This window comes from Schistocerca serialis, chromosome 4 (assembly GCF_023864345.2).
Source record: "Schistocerca serialis cubense isolate TAMUIC-IGC-003099 chromosome 4, iqSchSeri2.2, whole genome shotgun sequence".
NCBI classification, from domain to species: domain Eukaryota; kingdom Metazoa; phylum Arthropoda; class Insecta; order Orthoptera; family Acrididae; genus Schistocerca; species Schistocerca serialis.
Window position 1 is genome coordinate 691455721 of NC_064641.1, and position 12834 is coordinate 691468554.

At 42.0% G+C, this 12834-nt stretch overlaps 1 protein-coding gene across 1 annotated transcript in view; it reads right to left on the reverse strand.

The window, feature by feature from the left end:
* The window catches only part of LOC126473191 (regulator of telomere elongation helicase 1 homolog), a 117956-nt gene that overhangs the window by 63404 nt on the left and 41718 nt on the right, over positions 1–12834 (reverse strand). The window contains exon 10 of the mRNA XM_050100086.1: positions 1729–1891. Coding sequence (XP_049956043.1) covers positions 1729–1891 — 163 coding nt within the window. The remainder of the gene's footprint in view (positions 1–1728; positions 1892–12834) is intronic.

The window sequence follows — 12834 nt, forward strand, 5'->3', positions numbered from 1 at the left end:
CATTTCACAGTGTTGGCTAGTTTCAACTGTTCACTGCATTTCAAGTGCATGTTTTCCATCTTCTAGCTCGTATGGCACTATACCATAATAAAGAGCCAAACATGAGATAATACAGTACTGGTACTCAAGAAAATTTACCTCCGAATCTGGACATATGATTGTGCACTTTAAGCCGAATTATACATTTTACTATGGTTCACGTAATTCCAATGCTCCTGAAGTATCCTTTGATGTCTTGTTTCTTTTATGACATAATACAAGATATTTTAATATTTTACACGTACGAACATGCGGGCTTTTTGCGTCATCGTAGCTGCGCAGGCGCAGTACGTCTGTTATCTGGCGCTCTCTGGCAACTGCTGAAATGAACCAATTTCTAACAGGTCACGGGAAAATTTTGCGAATGGTGGTTTGAAAAGTGCTACTTTCAAAGTAAATTTCCTTTTACGCAAGATGAACTATGTGCGAGAATGTACGATGAATTTCTTAAATCACAGAGTGTTTGACTCTCATTTAAAAATCAACTCTTCGAGGACGACCATCTAGAAGAATTTCGAGCCCAGAAGATTAGACATTTACATCGTGATTAAAAATTTTACTGGCACATTTGTGTGATGTATCTTAAAGTGTAACATGCCCAAAATGATCAGCATTATACGTGGAAGCTTAGCTTCTCTTGCAGCTTATTAATCTTCGAGACCAATATTATTTGTGAAAGCTTTGTTTTTCTTCTAGCAAAACTATGTATATTAATTTAAACCATTAAATTTTCTTTTTGAGTGTTCGCGCTACTTAAGAGTGATCTTGCTATTGGTTGACTACACTACGTGTCCTGTGCTGTCATCAGCTGCTGAGATCACGTGACATGAGCTATGACTGGCTTACAAAAGCGCGTCGCAATCTCGATTTCATTGCTTCGGAAAGTAAGATGCAGTGTTTGGTTTGTAGTCAGCGAATGAGACACTATCTATCAGACTTAACAATGGGTAAAAAAAGCTCAGTATATGAGATATACTCTCATCACGTTCTTGATATGTGGTCTAAAAGCAATACTCCACGTTGTTGGCTGGCAATCAAACATGACGACAAATTTCAACATACAGATGAAGCAACCACTCCACATCAGGATCTTCCCTACTTAGTTAGTTAGTCCCTCACAAAACTAAACTAGACTGCTTGTCTTGAATTTTTTGAAAAGTCTTTGACATATTATACCATAACCATACGAAGTTACTGTCTTACACTTTCAGATGTTATTGTTGTGAAGATAATACGTTTTTTTTTCTTTTCTTTGAAAATGTTCCTTGCTATCTTCATTTAACATGAACAAGCATCAGATAACATACACTGTAGTAGTTTAGTTAAAGCATGACGAGAATCAAAACAATTATACCAACAGATGAACACTTATTAACAATCTGCACTGTTTCACGAGTAGCTAGAAACGCTCACAAAGAGAAAAATTAGATAAAACAAAACAGTTTGTCTGCATACCTTTCATTATGGACTTCTCTGGAAGCTCACAATTTAAGTCTAACACTGACAAATGATTTCTTTTGTTTATCAATTCCAAACAAATGCTAAGAGCAAGTCTACAGTCATGAAAGTTTAAGAGCAAGTCTACAGTCATGAAAGTTTAAGAGCAAGTCTACAGTCATGAAAGTTTAAGAGCAAGTCTACAGTCATGAAAGTTAAACACACAGTACACTGAGAAGCACAGTAGTTTACCTTTGACACACATATCTGCGACCATATTCCTGACAGCTGCCATTCTTCCTGACATTTCTTCAGCACTGGATATGAAGGAAAAAAGACCAGAAGCCCACCAGGAATAATACGGCTGAGATTAAGAATTGTTCGTCCAAGAGATGTTATGTACTGCGGATCATTCCTATAAATCATGCCAAGATATTAAGTACATTTGCACCAGATAGTATTAAAACACTAACACATACCAAATTACTGTTTATGACCTTCATAAGCTACAGAAATGATTGGAGACAAGGAGAGTAGTACTTATAAAGACAAAGGGAAGAAAAAAGAAAGACCAAATACAAATGCTTTGCAATACGAAAATTGACTGGAATGGGCATAGAATGATGGGTCCAGAAAGCAGCTCATTTGGTTTAAAAAAAGAAAAAGAAATGAACTTTTACAAATATAGGACTTAATTTAATACTGAACAACTGGCATAAAGAGATGGGAATCAAAAATTTTCTTATACACTGGTTTATTTAAGTCTTTCCTCCTCCCTTCTATACATTTGGCTGCCCACTTAACAGAAGTGACCATACACTGATAAATATTTCTGACATTCCTTATTTGAGGACGTGAGATTACATTGTCACTCTCATGCTTAAAACCACAAATGTGCAAAAACGGCTATTCCGGCTTATATGCAATCACGAATTTCATTTTTCATGTTCTTTGTTCTGAAAAAGAAAATCTAGTGAGTTGTCATTGTAATGTATGACAAAATTCAATGTCCATTATCACTAAAGTATAAAACGAGTGAGCTCTCTAATGCTACGACAGCAAATGTGCCTCATTAGTGATTTTCACTTTCTGGTACAAGTCCTCATTGTACTGTGCAACCATGAATGTGCTACATACATTGATTAGACGTCCAACAAATTTTTTTCAAGTGATTACGACCACCTATTTCGTCTTCAGTTACATCATTTCATTACTGGACAAAACTGCATTTAAACATTGTCACTGGGAGTAAGACTGCACATTGTTAGCAACCCTTTTGTGGTGAGCAGTAACCCTGCACAGTATGAGCAAAAGAATAATATACTTAGACTGGTCTAGGAGATGTATAAGGAAAGCAGAACCTGCAACAAAAACATCATATACAAAACCCCAGCATCATCATGAGAAAGGTTTGGCAAATTTTAATTCATTAGGTATAAGGAAACATTTTGTTAGTTACAGAGTATGAGAGTATATTTAGCAAAAGTATGTTGTTTTGTTATTCAATTGTGAAAAGTATAAACAGGCATGCCATTCTCAGATTTAAAAAAATTCTTCGTTTTTCAGATAACTGTAGTTCTACTGGAGGTTCACCTAGCACAGTATCAGATCTCCATGTGTCATCTCACAAATTTCAACCTTCAAATTGTACTGGGACAATCAGCTCTGATCATGACTATGTTGTTAATCTTGATCGTAACGCAGATGCTAGCAATCAGGATTAAAGTCACCTAAGTAAATATGTAGAAGAACAAGGTACATAGAACTAACTACATCTGTACTCTGCAAACCTCCATGAGATGCATGGCAGAGGATACATCCCATTGTACCAATTATTAGGGTGGCTTCTCATTCCATTCATGTATGTAGCATGGGAAGAATCATTGTTTGAATGTCGTGTGCATGCAGTAATTATTCTAATCTTATCCTCAAAATCCCTATTTGAGTGATAGGTAGGTAGTTGTAGTACAGTCCTTGAGTCATCGTTTAAAGCCAGTTCTTGAAACTTTGTTAATAGACTATCTTGGGATAGATTACATCTATCTTCATGAGTCTTACAGGTCAGTTCCTTCAGTATCTATGTAACTCTCTTCCATGGATTAAACAAACCTGTGACCATTTTTGCTGCCCTTCTCTGTATAATTCAATATCCACTGTTAGTATTATTTGGTACGGGTCCCACACACTTGAGCAATATTGCAGAATGGGAGCAATATTACAGAAAGGGTCATACAAGTGATTTGTAAGCAATCTCCTTTGTAGACTGATCGCACTTCCCAACAGTATTCTACCAATAAACTAAATCTATCACCTGCTTTACTCAAAACCGAGACTATGTGAGCATTCCATTTCATATCCCTACAATGCATTACATGCAGGTAATTGCACGAGTTGGCCAATTCCAGCAGTGATTCACTGATATTGTAGCCATAGGATACTACTTTTTTTCTGCACACTTTTACATTTATGATCATTTAAAGCAGGTTGCCAATCTTTGCACCACCTTGAAATCTTATCAACCTCTGACTGAATATTTATGCAGCTTCTTTCAGATAGTACTTCATTATAGAAAATGTGTCATCTGCAAAAGCCTGATGTTACTATTAACATTGTCTTCAAGTTCATTAATACACAACATGAACAGCAAGGATCCCAACAGACTTCTCTGGGGCACACCCACATTTACTTCTACATCTGACGATAACTCTCCATCCAAGACTATTTGCTGCATCCTCCCTACCAAAAAGTCCTCAACCCAGTCACAAATTTCACTTGAGACTCCATATAATCATGCTTTTGACAATAAGCACATGTGTGGTACCGAGTCAAATGCTTTTCAGAAATCAAGAAATACTGCAATTACTTGACTGGCTTGATCCAAAGCAGTCAGTATGTCACGTGAAAAAATTGCAAGTTCTGTTTCACATGATCGATGTTTTTGCAATCTATGGTGGTTGGCAATGAGGAGACCATTCTGTTCAAGATACCTCATTACGTATGAGATCAGAATATGTTCTAAGATTCTACAACAAATCAATGTCAAGGATGCTGGATGGCAGTTTTGCGTATCATTTCTACAACCCTTCTTGTTGACAGGTGTGGCCTGTGGTTTTTTCCAAGAATTGGGCACAGTCTTTTGTTCAAGGGATCTATGATAGATTATAGTTAGACAAGGGGCCAACTCAGCCCCAAATTCAGTATAGAATCTGACAGAGATTCGATTGGGGCCTGGAGTTTTGTTCAATTTTACTGATTTCAGCTGTTTCTCAACACCACTGGCACTATATGTCATCCATCTTTTCAGTGGTGTGAGGATTAAATTGGGACAATTCTCCTGGGTTTTCCTTTGTAAAGGAACATTTGAAAATTGAGTTAAGCATTTCAGGGACTGAACACTGATTTTGGTGGCACTAACAACCTTCACACATGACCAGAATTTCTTTAGGTTCTGTGAAATATCATTTGACAATATTCTGCAACAGTAGTCATTAAAGGCATCACACATGCTCTCTTGACAGCCAAATGTGTTTCATTCAGAATCTTTCTATCTATAGCTCTATGCTTCGTTTTACACCTATTGTGCAGTAATCTCTGTTTCTTTAGAAGTTTCTTTACATTGACTGTATACCATGGAGGTTTCCTCCCATTATGGACTGTTCTACTGGGTACATATGTACCTACAGTGAGGTCAACTATTCTTTTATATTTGAGCCAACACTTCTACACATGCTCCTGCCCTTTCCTGAAAGTTTCAGGTTCCTCATTGAGATATGACACTACTGATTTTTTATCTAGTTATTGAACACGTATATCTTTCTGCTTGTTTTAGTTGTCCTTTGTACTTTGGTAAACAATGTTGCCAAACCACATCATGATCTCTGATTCCAGTTTTAATGTGAACATCCTCAAAGATATCAGGTCTATTTGTTGCGGAAGGATCCAACTATCATTTTTTGCCCACCTCTGATACTGAGTCTTGGCCAAAAAAATTTAACAATGCACCTTCAATTTCTATCTTGGTGGATTTGAGTTTCTTGTCTAGTGTGACAAATACACCACCTCCATTTCCCAAAAATCTCACTCTAATCAATTTCAAGTTTCAACCGGCTTTCTGTACATAGTATTATGTGAGCTCCATTGCTTCTCATGAGTACTTCAGACTCTGGCACACTGTTGGAGTTGCTTCAACAGTTTACCATTGGATTTTAATACTCTCATCTGTGGGATGCTTATGGGACAATGATACTTCTAGGTTCCTACAGCTACCATTATCTGGATTGGGCGGGAGAGTTGCCTAATCTAAAAAACCCTTGTGTGAACACCACACATAGTCAGCTACCTGGATAGCAGCCCCTGATGTGTAGGGCACACCTGACGCATTTAGGGGACCCTACAGTTATCAATTCTATAGAGGAAGTCCAGGAAGTCGCAGCCTAACTTGCCACAGAACCTTTGAAGTCACCAGTTCAGTCCTTCCACTTGACTCAGAACCATAGGGACATGATCAGTTATGTGGACAATGCTGCAAATTGTAAACTTTGTTGAAAGTCCATGTGCAGACTTGTCTTCTCAACATTCCCTGCTAGTTGCTAGAATGACCCAAGAATGACCTCGGACCAGACAACAGGCATAATTTGCTCCAAAGTCACAATCTGCAGTTGGTTGCACCCTGTTCTATCAATGACTGCTGGAACAGCCTCTTCAACATGTTGAAGTAATGTTCTTCATTAATTTTCTTGAGCATCATTTTCATTTTTTAAATAAAATCTAAATGTAATATTAATAATTGCAAATTATCCAGAGGCAGTCCTGTTTAGTAATTGTTAAGAAATGGATATGAGACAAAAATAAATGGCCAAAACTTCTGAGATAACTAAAACGGGTGATCCTTGTTACATGTTCAGTGTGGCAGTAAGAGTAAACACAGCTGTGAGACGTAACCTTAAAAAGAAAGAAGATGATCTGCAGCAAATACGTCTATTCTCAAGGCATACTCAAAAAAACTTACCATGGCAGCAGCAAAACTTAAGAGATCTGATCATAATGCGTGAGAAACAGATGATTACCTGAGAATAATATGAATACTACCACAATCTGTTGAGTGTGAAACCGTTTGTCACACACTGGATGAACCATTTATTGAAGAGGACTCTCATGCAGATTGAAGGCTTCTTTGGGTATGTTTGGTTGGTTACAGTTGTATTATTGATTCAATCTTTATTTTGTAGTTTATCATTTATTCTGAAGCAATGAAAGTGGAATAGGCATCAAATTCATCTGATTTAGTATGAATGCCAAAATTCAGTATATGTTGTTAGTTTTCAGAACAAAAAATGTGCAATTATCCTCCCCCACCCCCCCCCCCCCCCCCCAAGACAACGAAGATACGATTATGAATTTCACATCCTAACATTAACATTTGTGCTAACAGTAAATCAGACAATCAGTTTCTCAAAGTAGCATATTTGATTTTTAAGTGTGTTTGAAAGATCCGATCACCCATATACCGAAAACCTGAAACTTCTCTGTTTTGGTATAAATGGGATGAGGCAATAGTATTATATTTCAAATTGTAAGGTATAAGTTCAATAGTCTTTTTTGTGTCAGCTTATCTCAAAAATCAATGATTTTGCAATTACTCAGTTATAAAACAGTTATTTTATGGTTCCAGAATGAGATTTGCACTCTGCAGCAGAGTGTGCGCTGATATGAAGGCAGGAGACGAGGTACTGGCAGAAGTAAAGCTGTGGGGGACGGGGCGTGAGTCGTGCTTGGGTAGCTCAGTTTGGTAGAGCACTTGCCCGCGAAAGGCAAAGGTCCCAAGTTCGAGTCTCGGTCCGCACACAGTTTTAATCTGCCAGGAAGTTTCAGTTATTTTATGGTTTATTGGAAAGCAGTTATAAATAATTACTGGATAATTTCCCAGTGCTCATTCATTTACAAAATTAATCTCTACTTTTAATGTATGCTTCAATTCTTCCTATGTAGAACTGTCCTTTCAACTTCAACACTGCTATATGATGTAAAGCCTGACAATTAATCATTTTAGCTACTAGTTTGGTTACATAAAACATAACTAGCTTCCACAACTGACAAAATAAGAGCATAACTAGCTTCCACAACTGACAAAATAAGAGCATCAAATATTAACTATCTGCACTGAATGAGGCTGAACAAGGAGAGAGAAAGAAAGTGCTATGTTTCAAAACTTTTTTTTTTTTCAAAGATGAAGGAGAAATGAAGAGGATTTAACCGAGAGCCAGGCAGTAAAGTAACTGTAAAACTTGATTGGAACCAACTTACAGGGAGCATGGAAAGAGAAGAAAATAATTTCTGAATGGATTTATTGAAATTAAAGGAACAAGGTTACTCATTTTTATACCCATCAGCACTGTTCTGGCTGGTGCCATTTTAATGTGGATACTGCAGTGATACCTGTATCGTTACACACTGTACTACACTAAAGTTTTATACAGTACAATAATGAAAAAGGAAGAGGCTACAATAATGAAAAAGGAAGAGGCGGGGGAGAGGAAGGGGGCGGGGGAGAGGGAGGGGGCGGGGGAGAGGGAGGGGGCGGGGGAGAGGGAGGGGGCGGGGGGAGAGGGAGGGGGCGGGGGAGAGGGAGGGGGCGGGGGAGAGGGAGGGGGCGGGGGAGAGGGAGGGGGCGGGGGAGAGGGAGGGGGCGGGGGAGAGGGAGGGGGCGGGGGAGAGGGAGGGGGCGGGGGAGAGGGAGGGGGCGGGGGAGAGGGAGGGGGCGGGGGAGAGGGAGGGGGCGGGGGAGAGGGAGGGGACGGGGGAGAGGGAGAGGACGGGGGAGAGGGAGAGGACGGGGGAGAGGGAGAGGGAGACTGTATCCATATGGATGGAAGTATGGGCACTTGAGGACAACACTGATGAATGCAAGTTCTAGTTTGATAACTGCACAAGATGTCATACTGCAGAATTAAACCAGGAAGCAGGATATTCCAGAAAATCAGTTTCTGTCACACAATTCATCAACTAAATTCAACTTTGTATTTCCAATAAGGCAACCTTACCACTTGTACAACTTCCTCGTAATTTCCCTTCTTTTCAGTTTTCTTCTTTGTAAAAAAACAAACATTTTCCTATGATTTCATGTTTACTTACAAAGGTCACGCTGTTCAAATAAAAAAGGTCAGGCTTTTCATTACACCATGAACAACACACTGCTTACGTCTTGATGATGTTGTGTCAGAAATGGTGTTATAATTTCCAAGTTGAACAAATATATTTCAAGGAAGACACAATACATGACAGTCACAGATCAAGTAAACAGAGTAAGACATGTGTACACTTTAACAATCAAATCATAACTGAGTCCGAGTCTAGTGGCCGCTGGCTGGCTGGCCACTTAGGTGGCACTACTGCTGCATGGCTGGCAGACAGCACCGCATGTAGAGGACGCACATAACTGCGCGGCAGCACTTTGAAAGATCGGCGAGTCACAACACTTTTCCCCCCTTTGAAGTTTTTGCACACATCTTGATGGAGGTGGCCTGTAGATTGCTAACGTCCATAGGTGTTGAAACTTCCTGGCAGATTAAAACTGTGTGCTAGACCGAGACTCGGATTCAGGACCTTTGCCTTTCGCGGGCACGTGCTCTCAGTCCGGCACACAGTTTTAATCTGCCAGGAAGTTTCATATCAGCGCATACTCTGCTGCAGAGTGAAAATCTCATTCTGGTCCATAGGTGTTGTTTGGTTGGCCGTAAAGTATCGAGGAGGAGGCTTCCCGTACGGACGGAAGTGCCCCCGATGATAACAGGTCGAGATGACAGGAGACATGGCGGTCGAATCTGCTGGGGCCCCGTGTGCCAATCTGCCCATTGCGGCAAGTCCGGTTGTGATAACAGGAGACATGGGCGATAAGTCCGCATCCGTAGGAGGAGGCGAGTAGAGTTGCTCCGACAGATGATGGCCATCTGGTTCCTGCATGGGCACGTCTCCTGGTGGCATCAGTTCTTGTGTTGGCACCGATATGATGGTGAGAGGACTGCGTTGTGAGTAATGAGAGATTCCAGTATCCCGAGCATCAGGTAGAGCCGAAGGTGGAGTAGCAGCATCCGGAACGGGCGTTGCCGACACACGAGGCCGAAGCTAGTCCGAATGACGCACTGCAACACCCATACAAGGTCGGCGGCGGTGAACCGGCCAAGCGAAGGCACCCGCGTCCATGAGGTGGAAGGCCGCAGAAGATGAAGTAGCGTTCGGGGCTGTCGGCCACGTAAGAGCTTAGCCGGGCTGTGGTCGCCCATGGGGGTGAAACGGTAAGAAGCCAGAAATTGGAGAAGCGCATCATCAACAGAAGAAGTCAGGAGTTTCCTCATCTGAGCCTTAAATGTGCGGACCAGTCGTTCAGCCTCAGCCTCACCGTTTGACTGTGGATGGAACGGAGGGACTGTGACATGTATGATGCCGTAACAGGCACAAAAATCCGCAAAATCGGAAGAGGCAAATTGCGCACCATTATCAGTAACAAGAGTAGAGGGAAGGCCTTCCAAAGGGAAAATGCGAGCGAGAGCATTGGTGGTTGCCGCAGTGGTAGGCGACGTGCAACGGACAATGAAAGGAAAGTTAGAGTAGGTGTCAATAACGAGAAGCCAATAAGTACCTAAAAAAGGTCACGCGAAGTCAGCATGAATACGCTCCCAGGGCTTGTCAGGCGAAGACCACGGTGACAATGATGACTTCGGGGCGGCAGCCTGTGACACACAAGGGCCGCAGGTAGCAACCATGTGTGCGATTTCTCAGTCGATGCTGGGCCAGTACACATGACGGCGCGACAGAGATTTTGTGCGAGACACACTCCAGTGCCCTTGGTGAAGGAAGCACAAGACCGAAGCATGCGAAGACGCAGGTACCACAACACACAGTGAAGCATTTTCAGTGGAAAGTAGGATAACACCATCCCTAGCCATGAGGCAGTAACGCAAAGCGTAGTAGTTCCGCAACGGATCAGAAGTCTTAGCGGACGGACGATCTGGCCAACATCCAGGTGGAAACACAAAAGTTCGTCCCTATCGAATGCCAGATCAGGACCCATGGGAAGGCGGGACAGTGCATCAGCATTCGCATGTTGAGCCGTCGGCCGTAAATGAATCTCATAATTGAAACGAGACAAGTAAAGAGCCCAACGCTGAAGGCGGTGTGCAGACTTGTTGGGAAGTGACATTGATGGATTAAACAAAGAAACAAGTGGTTTGTGATCCGTAACAGATGAAATTTGGATCCATAGAGAAAAACACCAAACTTATGAAGAGCATAAATAATGGCCAAAGCTTCTTTTTCAATTTGAGAATACTTTTGTTGGGCATCCATGAGCGTTTTGGAGGCATAAGCAATGGGTTGTTCAGAACCGTCAGAAAAACGGTGCGCAAGGACTGCACCGACCCCGTATTGGGAGGCGTCCGGGGCAAGAACAAGATGTTGGCCAGGTCGATAAGTAGCCAGGTACGGGGCCTGTTTCAGCATAGTCTTCAATTTCTGGAAAGTCGCATCGCATGACGCGGACCAGTGAAAAAGCACGTTTTTATGCAACAGGCGACGCAACGGCTGAGCCACCGAAGCAGCACACAGTAAAAACTTGTGATAGTATGCTATTTTCCCCAAGAAGGCCTTCAGTTCCTTAACAGATGTAGGGCGAGGAAAATCATCGATCGAAGTGACAGTTTGCTGAAGCGCACGAATACCATCCCAAGAGAGTTGAAACCCCAAGTACGTGATAAATGCCTGAAAAAATTTTGATTTCTGAAGATTACACTAAAGACCGGAAGTCTGTAAGACATGAAAAAGTGTGCGGAGATTTTGAAGATGTTCGTCAGTGGTGGAGCCAGTGACAACAATGTCGTCCTGGTAATTTATACACCCAGGGACAATGAGCAATAATTGTTCCAAGAATTGCTGAAAGAGAGCAGGGGCGCTGGTAACCTCGAGTAGCAATCGTTGGTATCGATAGAGGCCGAAAGGCGTGTTAAGGACCAGAAACTGCCGGGAAACAGCGTCGAGAGGAAGTTGATGATAAGCTTCTGACAGGTCAAGTTTAGAAAAATACTGGCCTCCAGCAAGTTTAGTGAACAATTCTTCAGGTCCAGGCATAGGGTAAGTGTCGATAAGGCATTGAGCATTTACAGTGGCTTTGAAATCGCCACAGAGACGAATATCACCATTTGGCTTAGCAACGAAAACGACAGGAGAGGACCACTCACTGGAAGTGACAGAAAGCAAGACCCCTGAAGCAGTGAGACGATCCAGCTCCCGTTTGACCTGATCACGAAGGGCCACAGGAATGGGCCGAGCCCGAAAAAACTTAGGCCGAGAAGTGGGTTTGAGCGTGATATGCGCTTCAAAGTCGTTTGCACGGCCTAACTCAGGAGAAAAAAGGGACGAAAATGTCGTCGACAAGGAATCCAGTTGAGCATAAGGAATAGCATCAGAGACAATATTGACAGAGTCATCTAAGGAGAACCCAAAAATGTGAAAGGCGTTGAAACCAAAAAGATTCTCCCCGTTACTATGGTCGACCACAAATATGGGAACAGTGCGAACGACAGATTGGTAAGATACCTCAGCATCAAATTGTCCCAAGAGAGAAATCTTCTTTTTATTGTAAGTTCGTAATTGCCTAGCGACACGTGGCAGGATTGGAGAACCCAACTGAAGATACATCTGAGAACTGATGATAGTGGCAGCAGAACCAGTATCCACCTGCATGCGAACCTCTCGACCAAGTATTTGGATAGTGAGGAATAACTTCCCTGTAAGGGAAGAAGTACAATTGACAGACAACACAGAATCAGAATCAGCATCATGTTCATGAACATCATGAATGTGGTCGGATTTGCAAGCGGATGACACATGATCCTTTTTTTTTTTTTTTTTTTTTTTTTTTTTTTTTTGCATTTGTGACACACGGCCCAACGTTGTGGACAATCTTCTCGTGAATGTTTCGTAAAACACTGCGGACATGAAGGAAGTTGCCGTGGGTTTTGCTGCAGTTTCTTAGAGGTTTGTTTACGGTTAGGCCGAGGCTGCGCTTGGGAGCGTACTGTGGCCACGTTGGCCGGTGAGGACACGCCACACGCTTCGTCAACATCACACAGAGGTTGTATTTCCCCGACATCGCCCCATCCTCTATTTGCGCTCCAGCGGCGCGGGAAATTTCAAAAGACTGAGTAATGGATAGGACTTCATCTAGAGTCAGATTTGCCAACTGAAGGGCACATTGCCTAACTTATTTGTTGGGTGCCAATCGGATAATAGCATCCCGTACCATGGAATTGGTATAGGATTATTTGTGAACGTCAGTAACAAATTGACACTTTCTACTGAGGCCAT